A 15,372-nucleotide genomic window follows, 5' to 3' on the forward strand; every position below is an offset into this window, starting at 1 on the left:
GCGACATTACGCATCCTATAAATCCTTTAAATAACTTGGTATAACCTCACAGGGTCAGCAGGGAGGAGGAAAGAGGAATTTAGGAACCTGCAGCTCCTGCGTTTGCCTTTTATACTTGCGACGACCCGCAAAAAGTGGTGGGGGTAAGTTACTACGACGTAGATAGTCGCGTGCTGCGTATACCCGTTAATACCAAAGGTAAAAGGTGACAAGGGGTAAATTATTTTAAAAAAGGTCATAAATATAATTTACCCTAATGTAACCTATCATTTACCTACTTAAGGTAATAACACTATATTTTCTCATCATTTATAATGAGTTCTTTTTTATAAACTATTTGTAGCGGCATACAAAGTAGTTTAGCTATTAGTTATATTTCGTTATATTTTGCCAAATGTTAAAAATACGTTCACATGCCAGACAGTGCGGTTTGAACCGGAAATTTGCACAAGAAGGCAGTAATCTAAAGTTTGTGTAGAGTGACGAATTAAATGTAACGAAAAAAAAACGCGTCACTTTGACTTGGCACATATGACAACTTGTGCAAGGCGCGGGTTTTGCCAGAATCAGATACAACTGTTAGCACCCACATTACTTATCATTACTTGGAATTTTAGTACAAAATTGCAACTTTAACCAAATGCAATTTTAATCAGTTGCGGTTAATTTTTGTGTTTCCTCAAAAAATCCCTATACTTTTATTGTCCCTGTTTTGTCAACGACTTACAATCTGACTGGTAATTAAATTCGCGCATGCGCAACATGATTTTTTATTAACATTAACAAAACAATGTAAAACATAAGAAATTGACAGCAGTTTAAACGATTTCACGGCTGAAAAATCATCTAGGATTCAAAACCCAACAAATATTTATGCTCGTTCATGTTTCATCGCTTTCTGATCGCGTGACCTCGATTGAAAATAAAAACGTGTCCTGAAATGCTCCTGACCGTAATTATGGTAATTATTGAACGCGTCACACGTTACATTGTTTACACGAATCAATGACTCGCACACCCACTGGGTATTATCGCATTTCGAATGAATTTACATTTTCCAAAAGCGAAATAAACTATGACGTTAGTTGTTCCATTACGAAATATTGCGAATGCGAATATTCTTACAATTTCACATATGCATATACACACATCTACATCTAACGTATAATTATTAACGCGTTAGATGGATCATTAGTAAATAAATAATATATACGACTTTCCCTTAGCGACATCGCGTGTAAATCGATCGGGAAATCAACCCCCGGGTGGCGACTCATGCTGTCGCCGTCTCGTCTCGATCATATTTTCCAGTTCTTTCAGTTCGCGCGACTGGAAGGACGTAAACTTGAACTCTCCGCGCGCACACGCGCGTTCATATTTGTTGTCTTGTTTGTGTTTGCGGATCTAACGGTGTCCGATGCGCGTATATAATTGCGGCGGCGGGGCGGCCAAACCGCGCGCCTTTTAATCATTCACACGACGCTCGGCGGCCGTGAAGCAACAGCAACACTACACCAGCAGCCGCGTTCGTGTCGTGTGGTCGTAGTTCTATAAATTGTTCTATGTTCAGACTCGCGCGTGTACATATCCCCTGGAATTTGTTGCTATATTACGACGCTCGACGCACCGCATTGTGATCAGCGCGCGCGAGTGATTCACGCGCTGCCAAACATGATTGACGTATGATTATCTAAAAACCAAACGAAATTATCCGGAAAATTCGCGAAATTCAAGTGCCACCCGCCATAGACAGGTAAGAGACTTCAGTGTACAGGTGGTCAATTGTTGTCCATTCGTATCGATTGGCAAGTGCATTCCCGGCTGAGATTTTCACGGTCAGTATCAAAGCCGGTGGGAGTATTTTCCGCGCATTGACCGAGTTTTCACACACTCGGACAGTGCGCGCGCTCTGGTGGGGATAACATCAAGTCATGTTTCGGAAAAGTTTTGAATATTTTATTGCTACGGGCGAACAACCCTTTAAACATTTTATGCGCCTATAATCATTCAACAGAGTTCAACAACTTTGCTTTAATAGTTTAACAGTTTAGTTGAATGTTTATAACATAAAAGTTAATTTTTATTTGTGGTTTTTAGAGTCGACAAAATGGCTGACAGTAAACTCGGTAAATTCGGCTTGTTAATGTGGAAGAACTGGAAATTACAGCTACGACATCCGGTGCAAACACTTTTTGAGATTCTGGTACCGGTTTTCTTCTGCGCCATCTTGGTTTTAGTCCGGTCATTAGTTGAAAGTGAAGAAATCCAAGAAGTGCATTATCCTGAATTCTCTCCGTATGAAAATAATACATTAAGCCGGTATAAAATTGCGTTTGCTCCCAATACATCGAATGGCGTCAACAATCTGATGCAGGATGTAACGGAAATGATAGTAAAATGCCGGCCGGACTGTGAAAACGTAACCAACATAATGAAAGGATTTGCAACAGCACAAGAATTAGAAAACTATTTGGTATCAACACCATCGAAGAGAGTAGGAATTGTATTTCCGGCTTCATACGCAAACATGGTGGATATTCCTCGGAAAGTTGACTTTACACTCAGGTAATTCAACCTAACCTAACTTAACCTGTGTAATTATTACACAATATGACTAAATTCAATTTTAATGTTTTTATTTTTTTTATTTTTAGATTTCCATCTGAATTACAATCGACATTTAGTCCCGTGACTGTGTTAACATGGAGAACAAATTTACTTTATCCTTTAATTCAAGAAGCTGGTCCACGTGAAAGATTTACCAACACCACAGCGCAACCTTGTATGTTTTAATTACATATATTAGTAAAATGACTAATCTAAATGTTAATTAAATATTTTCGTAGATTATTACGCGGAGAATTTCCTGGCACTGCAAAGTTACATCTCGCAGGCAATCGTGGAGGCGAAATCTGGCGCCGGATTGGCGCCCAGCCAGCCGGAAGTTACCATGCGTCGCTTTCCTTATCCCGCATTCATCAACGATCTGTTGATGCTCGTGATGCGCGATATGATTGGTTTAATTATTGTACTAGCCTTCGAGTACACGGCCATTTCAATCATCAAGGTCATCACTACCGAAAAGGAGAAACAATTGAAGGTAAATACCTTTACTTTCACGAGAAAAACAATCGATATGCAAAAAAAACTAAGACGAATCGATAACAGTTAAGTGAAAACTAACGGTGTTAACAGTAGTTAATTGTCGTTGGGCAAATAAATCGCGCGTTATCTAGGAATTCTTCATATAACAATGTTGATTATGATTTAATTGCACACGTGTGCGTCAATATATTATATAAATAGGTTTATTTCTATAGTTATTCTGCAATGTCATGTTTCTCTTTCGGTGAATGAATTATTAATTTGGGCAATTATCGTAAAATGAATTGTTTGCGAACATTGTATGAGTCAGAACGCGTGGGTCATGAACATGTGCTTTATGTCGGCAGGAATCGATGAAGATTATGGGACTCCCCGGTTGGTTACATTGGACGGCATGGTTCGTTAAGTCGCTGCTTTTCATGCTCATCTCAATCATCATTATGGTAACGCTGTTTAAGATCAGCGCGTGGTATGATGAGGGCATTCCCCCTGTTCTACCAAAATGCAGCATTGCTTTGTTGTTGATATTCTTGGTACTCTACGCCATTGCTACAATAACATTATGTTTTGCAATTAGTGTATTCTTTACAAAAGGTACGCTAATTTTCACTTTATGTGTGATATTTGTTTAATTTTATTATTTTGTTATAGCCAACATGGCGGCTGGTATTGGAGGTGTGCTTTTCTTTCTTTTCTTGGTACCGCATACGATACTTAGAAAGAACTATCAAGAATTAGCACTGTCTACGAAATTATCTGCGTCGTTGATGTCAAATACAGCAATGGCGTATGGTTTTCAATTAATCTGTATGTTTGAAAGCACCGGGGAAGGATTACAATGGTATAACTTGTTCCGTCCGGTCACTCCGGATGATAATCTAGCAATGGCGCATATTTTACTCATGCTGGTTGTGGACAGTATTATTTATTTATTGATTGCGCTTTATGTGGAAGCCATTTTCCCCGGAAGATATGGAGTGGCCAAAAAATGGAACTTTATATTTTCGTGGATGTATAAGAAAAACGGAAAAATTAGAAGTAAAACAATACAAAGCGCGAGTTACTTAAACAGAATTAAATTTATATTTCTATAGATCAGCTCCCTGAGGATGGTAATTCAGATCCAACTAGATATGAAGAGGAACCAAAGGATATGAAACCTGGAATTGATATTCGTGGCCTCACTAAAATCTACGAAAAAGAAAAACGCGCTGTGAATAATATTTTTTTACGAATGTACGAAGGGCAGATCACAGTTCTGCTTGGACACAATGGTGCTGGTAAAACTACCACAATGTCAATGCTTACCGGCATGGAGAATCCGTCTTTTGGTACGGCGGTTGTCAACGGATATGACCTGCGTACGCAAATAGGAAAAGTGCGACAGAGTTTAGGGCTTTGTCCACAACATAATATACTCTTTGACGAACTCACAGTTGCTGAGCATATATATTTCTACAGTCGATTGAAAGGCATGCCCGCTAATGAAATAGAAGGCGAAATAACTCATTATCTCAGACTTCTGCAATTAGAAGATAAAAGGGATAAAAGATCAGCAACACTTTCCGGTGGAATGAAACGTAAATTATCTGTTGCTGTGGCGTTTTGTGGAGGATCAAAAGTTGTTATGTTGGATGAGCCTACAGCTGGAATGGACCCAGCTGCTAGAAGAGCGTTATGGCAATTGGTGGAATCACAGAAAACCGGAAGGACTGTTATGTTGACTACACACTTTATGGACGAGGCTGATTTATTAGGTGATAGAATTGCTATTATGGCTGGTGGGGTTTTACAGTGTTGTGGGTCGAGTTTCTTCTTGAAGAAGCGTTATGGTGCTGGATACCATTTAATTATTGAAAAACTGCCAAGTTGCGATGTGAGTAAAGTTACGGATACTGTAAGGCAACACATTCCACATGCACATGTTGAATCGAATATTGGTTCCGAGTTGACTTATCTACTCAATGAAGAGGACGCATTTAGATTTGAACCTATGTTGTTGCAAATTGAGAGTAATTTAGATGATTTAGGAATAGGAAGTTATGGAATTTCTTTGACTACACTTGAAGAAGTATTTATGAAGTAAGTAATCGGAATAAATTATTGTTTTGTGTGGTTAATTCAATTTTGTAGGGTTGGAGCTGACAGTACATCACTATCCGCGCAGAAAGCACGTTTGAAAGATGGCGACGGTGATGGTAAACCCATTACAAATGGTACATCGAATGGTATTGAACGAAATCCATCAGAAACACGCCGTGAGTACAAATTATACTTTAAAATTAATTATAATCGAACAAATTAACTTATATTTAGTTGATGTTGGGGGACATAAACAACTTTCCGGTTGCGCTCTGCGAATGAATCACATCCGCGCCATGTTTATGAAGCGAGCACTAACAACAATTCGTTCCTGGCCATTATTTGTTGTCCAATTACTAATACCTATTTTACTGTTGATATTTGCAATTCAATCTGGTAAAAAATCAGCAATCAAGGAACTACCATCTTTACCAATCCAACTTAAAGTTTATCACGAGTCTGTGACGCTTGTACAACGCGATGGAGATACTGACACATATAAAGCAGCAACCAATTGGTTGGCCAACAGCGGACTAAAATCTAAACCAGTTGAGAGTATTAGTAAATACATATTAAAACTAACAGCGGATGAACCAGGGAAAGTTCGAATGTCGTACGTAATCGCCGGAGAATTCGCCAAAAACAAACTTGTCGGTTGGTTTAACAACGATCCGTACCACACGCCGCCATTGGTTTTGAACTTCATCTACAACTCAATACTTAAATCCATCAATCCGGAGTATGAAATTACGGTGAACAACTTTCCACTACCATTATCTGTTAATTCAACGGTAAGTTTCCCATTTTTTATTATGAAAAACACAATATTTAACTTTTTCTTCAAATATTACAGTTTAGATTATTGCAACAAGGCAATAATATGGGTTTCCAACTTGCAGTGAATGTAGGATACTGCATGACATTCATTTCAGCGTTTTACATCCTTTATTACATCCGAGAGCGAATTTGCAAAGTGAAACACTTGCAGTTTGTGTCTGGTGTAAACATTATCATATTTTGGTCGGTGTCTTATCTTTGGGATTGGTTCACGTACCTGTTGACAATACTTGCGTTGCTTGTGACATTGATTTGTTTTCAAGAAGATGGCTATCGCACCGTTCAAGATATCGGTAACCTTACGGTTATTCTTTTATACTTTGCATTCGGCATGTTTCCTATTATCTACTTACTCTCGTTTTGGTATGCGTTACCATCGACTGGATTTACACGTGTTATACTCTTCACAACAATATTAGGTAAATATTTATTTAAATTTCATTTGTTTATGTATAAAACATAACTTTTGATATTTGTAGGCACATTTGCGTTTATGGTGGTTGAAATATTAAACTTTGAGGCTTTGGAATTGCAAGACATTGCCAGGATTCTCGACTGGATATTTATGTTTATTCCACATTATGCACTTACCAGTGGAATACGTAATACAAATCTAGAGTATCTCCGGTATACTACATGTAGGAAAGCTGTGCAAATCTGCGTGAAAGCTGGTTTCGATGAAGATTTTTGCTGGGAGTTTATTTCGAAACAACAGCATCAATGCACAGAACGAACTGAACATTATTTCACATGGGCTAAACCTGGTATTCTTCGGAATATCATCATTACTTTGCTGGTAGGCATCGTATGCTTGATCATTCTACTTCTGATCGAATTCAAAATGTTCGATAAAGTGATTTATGCGTTGCAAGGAAAAAAGAAATACGATCCGGATGATGAGGATGAAGATAATGATGTTGTCGCTGAACGTAAACGAATACAAGAGTTATCCTTAGATGAGATTAGTAATTATAATCTGGTAGTGCGTAACATGACTAAATACTACAAGAAGTTCCTTGCGGTGAAAGGATTGTGCCTAGGAGTAAATCGGTATGAATGTTTTGGTTTACTAGGCGTAAACGGCGCTGGTAAAACAAGTTCTTTCCGAATGATCACTGGTGATACAGATATCTCATCTGGTGATGTCTTCGTGAAAGGACTAAACTTAAAGTACAACATAAAAGAAGTATATAAACAAATTGGATACTGTCCACAGTTTGACGCATTGTTTGATGACCTCACAGGTCGTGAAACAATCAGAGTATTTTCATTATTGAGAGGCTTTGAACGCTCTGAATGTGATTTTATCGCTGAAAACTTAGCGAAAGAACTAGATTTTTATCAACATCTTGATAAAAAGGTCCGCCAGATGAGTGGTGGAAACAAAAGGAAGCTAAGCACTGCTGTTGCATTAATCGGAGACCCGCCTATTATATATCTGGATGAACCAACAACAGGAATGGATCCTGCAACAAAACGTCACCTATGGAATACATTGTGTAAAATCCGTGACGAAGGTAAATGCCTGATATTAACTACGCATAGTATGGAAGAATGTGAAGCGCTGTGCACACGATTGGCAATCATGGTCAACGGACAGTTCAAATGTATCGGATCAACGCAACACCTCAAGAGTAAATTCTCGCGTGGTTTTACGTTAATCCTAAAAATACGTAAACAATCATTCATCGGAGATGCTTCAGTAACACGAGTCGCTGAATTCGTGCAGCAACACTTCCCGTCCGCTGAACTACGCGAACAGCATCAAGAAATGATAACGTATTACATTGCGGACGCCGGTATGCCATGGTCGCGGATGTTCGGCATCATGGAGAACGCGAAAATCTCACTGGAAATTGAAGACTACTCTATTGGCCAAACAAGTTTAGAACAGGTAAGTGAACATGAACACAATACTTCTTATATAAAAACGTTTATAAATTGTAGGTTTTCTTGAAGTTTACACAACAGCAAAATTAATCGCATTCGTCGTGTGTGTGCTAGCTTCGAACCAAACAAACAAGTGTGATGAAATTCAATGTGATTGTTCATTCCTATATTTTGTACATTTTTGTGATATTTATAGAGTTGCCGTGTGCTACTGCGAGGCCTTTAATGTACTTTTAAACTCAGACTGGAATCACATCTAGCAAAATTTACCTAGCAAATTAATTTAAACTTACAAATAAAAACGTTACCGTTGCGTGTTTGGTTGGTATATTCAACTTAGAAAGTAACGTAGGATGAAACTTAAATATTTACAAAAGTAACTAACGAGTAATTATTAACTTATTGACTCAAAACTACCCCCGGGATGGTTAGACATGGAATATGAAGTGAATAATGTCATGTTAGTGATAATACTGCACTACGAAATGTTTATGATGTATCTTTGGCTTGGGTTTTGCTCGGCGTGAGCAAACACTTGGTGATTATCGCCGAGGTCAGACGTCGACGGTGATTTCTTCATCCTCCAGGTCTTCGCGCTTCGTGTGCATGAGAAACGTGTGAGGTAGTGTCGGTGGGACTTCTGAGAATGGTTCAAACACTGCCACAAACAATATTTTAGTATATTATAACAAAATAAGTTTAGTTTTTAATTTTTATGTTATACCTTTGAGACTTAAATGTTCGTTAAGTTGTTCGAAGGTAAGATTTGCATCTAGTTCTATTTTAACATGTTGCAACATTGGTGTACTGGGCATACTGCTGGTCACAGGCTGCTCGAGTTGTTGCACATGCAATTGTTGCATATCTGAGACTTGTTCCTCCACTTCTTGCATTTGTGGCTGATGTGGTTCTAGGTATAGTTGTTGATTTTGATTATTTTCTTGATATTGTTGGATAATATGATGTGGTAAGTTTAAAACCTGCAAAATATGTTTAGTACTAGTAATTTAGCAGATTTATAAGTTTTTTTACTTTGTTTCCATCCAAGGTATGAGGATTTCGACATCCACGGCATTTACAATCCACGCAGGCTTTACTATCGACATAACAAGGACATCGTTGCCCACAACAGGTGAGTTTTCCTGGTGTTGCAGTTGCATTACCACAGCGACAGCCTCTTCTCGTTTTCGTCACGCATTTCGTCGGTTTTTTAAACACTGACTTCTCTTCTTTCTTTACTACAACGCGTTCTTCCGGTTTCTGTTTGCGTTTTATTGTAATTTTATTACCACTGCCGGCAAACATCACAGAATACATCGGTGTACCATTTGAATTTTTCGAGCTGTTTGTAACGATGCTCTTCTCCGCTGAAGTTTGCGTCGCTGAGTTTGTGAACACGCATGGTAGGATGCTGTAGGTTTCTTTGCTCAGTCCAATATTACTTTCGTATGCGTCGCAGAAAGTTGCGCCTTCTTTGATTAAACCGATAAGATTGGCGGCAGCGCGTTCCATACCACCGTTTGCCGCCTCTGTGAGCAGCGCTGTATAAATGCCGGAGTTGGACAGGTAGACACACATTTTCTTGTAGCATTGCAACAGCGTCCGGAGTTGTTTGTTTTCATTGTATGTATCACAGTCTTTGCACCAGATGCAAGCTGGTTTGATCTTTCTCTTGCCACCAGTGCAGTGCTGACACAGGTGATGTTGGCATTTTCCACCTGCAGGAGATGCAGGTTCTACAAGCAGCCCGCCGCATACAACGCAGCATAATGAATTGCGCAGATATGGCAGTAGTCTGTAAAGGTCTTGCCAACTTGATGGATTCTCAGGTTGAGACTTGAGGATGATTTGATTTGTTGTTACATACAAGCTGGTTGAATTCATGTTGCTTGCTCCACGATTCAGTGTCCCGTGATTTCACATGCAACCTTTGGTATTGAATTATAGAATGTAAAACTAAATTGATATTTGAATTATTTTCAAATGTTGTTGATGTTAACCACAAACTAGTTTCGCATACCTTTACGATGGTTATTGGTGATTGGACATTGCCGTTCGCTTCTTCATTTCCTCAATGCTTTATTTTAATTATAATTGAGTTAGAATTTAGCTTGCACAAGGGTTTTGTTGAGAATATCAAATATATTTGGATTTTGCAAGGAAATACATAAACACAAACAGTGCAACATAACCAGTGTTTCAAGAATTGACAGATGGCATTGACGTACTGCTGCTTGTATGAAGAACGCCAGTGACTACGAAAAATTCAAATAAATACCACACAGGGATATTAAAAACACGATGTATAAAGTTATTGCAGGTGTAATTAAGTTTTTATTGTTATAAAATTGGCTTATAACATTCTTGGGTGATCCAGATAAAGTCCTTTCAATATTAGACTTTGATTGTGTCCAATTAGATTGAGAATAAATTTGCCAGGTGGCGCTAGTTGAATAAGACCACAACTTCATGCGAGCCCGGGTTTTCCGATTTGTTTTAGTCTAGCCAAGTGATTTTAGCGTGCGGTTCATCTCGCCGTGCTGTTCTTTCGACCATCTACGATTGCTATTGATAACAGAATCGAGGATAGATTGTAAATCGTATTTTTGTAAAACATAAGTATCGTGTGAATGTTGCAACGGGGACATTGTCTGTTTGCGGGTTTATTAGTAAACAAACAATTTATTGTTACAGTTGCGGATTGTAATAAGTTTAAATTGTAAAATGGCATCAGATAATATTTATAAATCTAATTAAATATGACGGATAACGTAAATAAAGTAAATTTTATGCAAATTGTAATTATTGGCAGTTTTGGCAGTGATTTATGTTGGTTTTAAAGCTCTAGTGACCGAATGCAATCTTGCAGGAAGGTCAGATTATAAGTATTGCTATTGTTTATTATTTTCAAACATAAATTTATGTTAAACGGAGAGGTCACAAAAATAGCATTTTTGTTTTTCAAGGCACTGATTTTTGTTTGTTTTAGGGCTCTGAAAACTGAATGGATCTTTGTAGGAGAGTAATTTTTGTATAAAATTGTAAGTATTGTAATTCTTTTTGATGATCATGACTTACTTTTGTAATTTTCACACGGAGAAGTCATAAAAATGACATTTTTGTATTTTGCGGTACAGATATTTGATTGTTTTGGGGCTCTAGAATTTGAATGGCCCTTTGCACGAGAGTCATTGTAGGTATGGCAACTTATTTTGATAATCATTACAAGGTTTTGTGATTTTCTTACGCGGAAGTCGTAAAAATAGCATTTTTGTGTATCATGGTACTGATTATTGTTTGTTTTAGGGCTCTAGCAACTGAATACGAAATGTGGCCTTACTTAGATTATATTGTAAGTAAGGAAATTTATTATTAGCTTTATAACTAGTTTTGTAATTTCCCTGAATACCAATTTTTTTAATTGTTAAGTTTTGTTTTGACAGTAATACGTTGTTAGCTGTCTTGCAGTTTCCTGCAATACTGTGCTTACTTTGTGCCACATAAACTAGATGGCGCTGTAGTACTTAATCGTCAATTAGTTTTAAATTTTACACCTAGGTAGCGCTAGTGTGGTCAGTATATTTTTAAAATATTATTATTTAAGCCTTAGTGGATGTTGTGTTCTAATTATCTGCATAGTACGTGTTTTATTTGTTTGCTTTTTTTCTTGTTGGTGTTTTTGGTGATTAAGAATTAACATTTCATTCTTTGTTTGTTTATTTTATGATGAGTTTGTAAAAATAATTAGAGTTTGTCGTCGTGTGAGAAATAGCGGTAAAAGTAAGGGTCAAGGGTGAAACATTGTTGTATACTTTCGAAAATTTTAAATATTAACATTCGTTTGATTTGTTAGAACACATGATGAGATTTAGAAAAATTTACATGATGTAAAATTCAGACTACGATAATATACAGCAAATGGTTTGTAATAATATATATTGTCCGCTCTAGAAATTGAAATAGAAATATCACAGTTATGTGAGTTGGAGTAAGAGCACAATAGCTTGAGTTTCATATACACAATCCGTGTAATGTATATGAGGTCACAATTTTGTCGGGTGTCGATTGTAATCGGTGCGCTCTCAGGGCATTTAATTTGTGTCGCATGTCATTGTGCAATTATGCATCGATTAAGTGTATATGGAATATTAAAGTGATACGGTTATGTTTCAGTCGCTGTGTCGCCTAGATGTGTTTCTGGTGGACTGCTCATGTGGTTAGAATTGCACGTGCTTAACGCGGTTTCCGTGGTTTGTGGAATGCATGTTTCGAAAACGATGGATTAAACATTATTCAATTTTGAGTTTGTGTGAACAAATGAATAATTAAAATGTGTTGTTTCATTTCAATTCTATGGTCAATTATTTGTTTTGGACAAAACACAATTTAATCTTATGTTCTATTCAACTATTTGTAAATTTGTAGGTACAATTTAGTTTTTATGTTAATAAATGTTTCCATCAGGATAATATAATTTAAGTTATTTTTTTTCCCATGTGTTAATTCTGACTTTTCAGATTTAGCTTTAAGGTAAGTTTGATTCTGAGTGATACTAAAGATAGGTAGGTTTGATGATTTTTTTTTTAATTGAAACGGCAAAGTTAGAGAGGCATATCAGGCATCTTATGTCTGTGGAGCTTATACAGCATAACTGTTACTTATGTTGTGTTGTTGTTTTTAAAATGTTGAATAAAGTAGAAATATAAATAAAATCAAATATAAATGATAAAAACACTCGGTGGTCGAGTAGGTACGTGCACCTGCTAGCATGCTGGTAGGCACGGATCGATACGCAGGTAAAGAAGGCATTTTTCTCAAATATAAAAATAACAACTTGCAACTTGGGTTGCATATGCAAACTCAAATGAAATATAAGAGAAATTGCAATACAAGCGAAGGCCATGAGAGAAATAAGAAAGCAAGTGGAGAAACAGAACAGAGGAGAAGAAGAAGAAGAAGAGGCGGGAGAAGAGTAAGAGTAGAAGGAAGAGAAGAGGATAGCAGGAAAAGAGCCACTCCGAACAAGGGGTGGCCGGATTTTTAAATTTTTTGGCACGTGTCGTTATAAGACAGTCTACGAGTCGATCTCCCAGAGCGCCCCCGGCGCTCTGGTCGATCACCCACTGCTTCGATGCGTCCATTGCTCCCGGCCCATCCTACAGCTACGATGTCTCTGCGCTTCATCCCCAGGATTCTCAGGCATATCAACAATTTTTATGGTGGGGGATCATCCCCAGAGAGAGGGAACTCCTTATAAGGCCAATCCTTATAAGGTTTTGTTCAAATATTTCTAAGTTTTAAGTCGTCTCAAGAGAGGTGACACTTAAAAATATTCTTACAAGTTCTGACCTGTACCTGAAATGAAAGAATGAGTACACAAATCATACCGGATACCTTAACAATTTTTATAGGGGGGATCATCCCCTGAGTGAGCGAACTCTCTTGGGGATCTGTTCCTGAAATGATAGAAGGGATACACAAATCAAAGAAGTCAATATATCATACTATTTATTTATTAAAAATAGAATACAACTTAATACAAGTTTCGATTTTACAAGTAAACAGAATACATGCCGCCATATTGAAACAGGACTTACGACCTGCATACCCGCGCACATGCCAGCAAGTACTAACTACTTCATAAAGTTCTACCGGAATAATGAAATTAGTAAATAGTAAATTAGTAAAATCTATATATATAAAATTTGCGTGTCACAGTGTTTGTTTCCATACTCCTCCGAAACGGCTTTACCGATTTTTACCAAATTTTATATGCGTATTCAGTAGGTCTGAGAATCGGCTAACATCTATTTTTCATACCCCTAAGTGATAAGGGTTGTTCACCCTTAACTTTTTTTTAAATTTTTGGACAAATTCTTTTGTTTTTATTTTTTTTATAATGTGGAATTAAAAAATACATACAACCCTAAATTTTTAGTTTTTTATCACCAACCCCTATTTCTTTATAGCCATTTTAGTAATTTAATCATTTTTCATCCCGCTCAGAGAAAATTTTTATGTGCGTATTCAGTAGGTCTGAGAATCGGTAACTTCCTATCTCTAAGTGATAAGGGTTGTTCACCCTTAATTTTTTTTAAATTTTGGGCGAAATTTTTTGTTTTTATTTTTTTTAATGTGGCATTAAAATATACATACAACCCTAAATTTTTGGTTTCTTATCACCAACCCCTATTTTTTATAATAAGTAAGTTACTTTTTGTCTACACTAAAATTTATCTAGAAACTAGAAATAATTTATATGGCAAAACAACGTTTGCCCGGTTAACTAGTAAACTATAATAATTAAACTAGTTGGTTGAAAATGGAAACAAATACACGGGGTGATATAAAAGGAAAATTTAAAGTGCAAACAAAAAACTCTCAACACTACAATCGCCGCTCGTTTTCACTCGACCACGGACAATCAGGGAAACTAATATACAGGGTGTTTCAGAAACAAAACCACTATTATATAAAAAATGCAAAGTTCTAAAAAAACTATTAAAAAACTACACTTTTGAAATAACAAGAGGAAAACTAATATACAGAGTGTTACAAAATAACAACTATAATATATTGAAAAACGCAAGGTTCTACAAGAGAAACAATAAAATGACTACTACTTTAGAATCACAGCAAGAAAAACTATAATACAAGGTGTTACAAAAAGAAAGCAAGTATAATATAAAAGAATATACACAGTTCTAGAGCGAAAACCATTAAATAAATACGACTTTGTGATGACAGCATGGAAATCTATAATACATGGTGTAACAAAAAGAAAATTTGCTTATTTCCCACTATGCATACCAAATGACAATATACCTACACTAAAAAAAGGAGTAAATGGGCCACATTTTTAAATAAAAATTTAAGATCTATAAGGTTCACACAAAAAAAAACATAGAATTAACAATAATCTGACAAAATATCAAAGAAAAGTTATTGAGGTTGGTAACATACAAATTAATTTTTCTCAGTTTAAAAATGAACAGCTGTAAAAATGGAATTTTCTTCAGATAGAAGATAACGGAGAAATTTAATTACACCCCGATACCCAGGATTGAAACCTGGTAATGTGGCAATATTAAGGGAAAATGGGCTAAGCGTGGAGGCGTTTTTATCGCAATAGGTTTAGGGGTTACACGTAAGCGAAATTTTAATTCAAATTTGATTCGAACTGAATCAGGTAATTTTCGGACGTACCTTTACAGGAATAAAATAGAGTGCAGTACTATCCATGGTTAACTTCTGAACGCACACATACGCGAAAAGCTTGCGGTTCCATTCACGTAAATTATTAGAAAACTACTATACCGGTTTACTACTAATTACGGCGAGGCCCAATCAAATATATGCAATTTACCAAATTTCAATCTCAAGCAACCCGTAGCGGGCCACGAGAAACACAAGCGCATCTACCGACGACACAACTGTCTGTGAGGGCTGCATGGAGGT

The 15,372-nt window shown here is 36.8% G+C and overlaps 2 protein-coding genes and 2 long non-coding RNA genes across 7 annotated transcripts; 2 read left to right on the plus strand and 2 right to left on the minus strand.

Annotated features, from left to right (window-relative positions):
• The first annotated feature begins 1,330 nt into the window (after positions 1–1,330).
• LOC135797240 (phospholipid-transporting ATPase ABCA3-like) lies at positions 1,331–8,227 on the plus strand. 2 transcript variants are annotated; one of them, XM_065309482.1, is made up of 12 exons: positions 1,331–1,753; positions 2,098–2,565; positions 2,655–2,782; positions 2,847–3,100; positions 3,453–3,699; positions 3,757–4,143; positions 4,200–5,187; positions 5,239–5,363; positions 5,422–5,978; positions 6,041–6,443; positions 6,504–7,918; positions 7,972–8,227. In XM_065309482.1, exons 2-12 carry the CDS (start codon positions 2,108–2,110, stop codon positions 8,002–8,004), a joined length of 4,995 nt encoding a protein of 1,664 aa, XP_065165554.1. In that variant the 5' UTR covers positions 1,331–1,753; positions 2,098–2,107; the 3' UTR covers positions 8,005–8,227. The 2 variants fall into 2 exon arrangements, with proteins under 2 accessions (XP_065165554.1, XP_065165555.1); XM_065309483.1 differs by lacking the exon at positions 1,331–1,753 and adding an exon at positions 1,758–1,835.
• On the minus strand, positions 7,942–10,129 carry msl-2 (male-specific lethal 2). Of its 2 annotated transcripts, none has more exons than XM_065309490.1 (4): positions 9,935–10,129; positions 8,947–9,842; positions 8,639–8,894; positions 7,942–8,572 (listed from the first exon to the last, which is right to left on the minus strand). In XM_065309490.1, exons 2-4 carry the CDS (start codon positions 9,796–9,798, stop codon positions 8,469–8,471), a joined length of 1,212 nt encoding a protein of 403 aa, XP_065165562.1. In that variant the 5' UTR covers positions 9,799–9,842; positions 9,935–10,129; the 3' UTR covers positions 7,942–8,468. The 2 variants fall into 2 exon arrangements, with proteins under 2 accessions (XP_065165562.1, XP_065165563.1); XM_065309491.1 differs by having other exon boundaries at positions 8,947–9,870.
• Positions 10,130–10,225: 96 nt separating this feature from the next.
• On the minus strand, positions 10,226–11,070 carry LOC135797248 (uncharacterized). Its single transcript, XR_010549505.1, has 2 exons — positions 10,993–11,070; positions 10,226–10,479 (listed from the first exon to the last, which is right to left on the minus strand). It is a non-coding gene; the product is annotated as an uncharacterized lncRNA (long non-coding RNA).
• LOC135797247 (uncharacterized) lies at positions 10,473–12,388 on the plus strand. 2 transcript variants are annotated; one of them, XR_010549503.1, is made up of 4 exons: positions 10,473–10,850; positions 10,904–10,955; positions 11,221–11,266; positions 12,088–12,388. It is a non-coding gene; the product is annotated as an uncharacterized lncRNA (long non-coding RNA). The 2 variants fall into 2 exon arrangements; XR_010549504.1 differs by having other exon boundaries at positions 10,473–10,787.
• Positions 12,389–15,372: the final 2,984 nt, after the last annotated feature.

The sequence above is a fragment of the Atheta coriaria genome, unplaced genomic scaffold (genome assembly GCF_025399875.1).
Source record: "Atheta coriaria isolate IRGN ID8LTWV9N9 unplaced genomic scaffold, Caltech_Dcor_3.1 hic_scaffold_8_pilon, whole genome shotgun sequence".
Lineage (NCBI taxonomy): Eukaryota > Metazoa > Arthropoda > Insecta > Coleoptera > Staphylinidae > Dalotia > Dalotia coriaria.

Excerpts from the sequence above, each read along its gene's own strand:
- LOC135797240 (XM_065309482.1), top strand. The coding sequence starts at position 2,108 with ATGGCTGACAGTAAACTCGGTAAATTCGGCTTGTTAATGTGGAAGAAC. Across the intron at positions 6,444-6,503 it reads ACTCTTCACAACAATATTAG|GCACATTTGCGTTTATGGTG; the intron begins GTAAATATTTAT and ends TGATATTTGTAG. Across the intron at positions 7,919-7,971 it reads GCCAAACAAGTTTAGAACAG|GTTTTCTTGAAGTTTACACA; the intron begins GTAAGTGAACAT and ends TATAAATTGTAG.
- msl-2 (XM_065309490.1), bottom strand. The coding sequence starts at position 9,798 with ATGAATTCAACCAGCTTGTATGTAACAACAAATCAAATCATCCTCAAG. Across the intron at positions 8,895-8,946 it reads ATACCTTGGATGGAAACAAA|GTTTTAAACTTACCACATCA; the intron begins GTAAAAAAACTT and ends CATATTTTGCAG. Across the intron at positions 8,573-8,638 it reads CGAACATTTAAGTCTCAAAG|TGTTTGAACCATTCTCAGAA; the intron begins GTATAACATAAA and ends TGTTTGTGGCAG.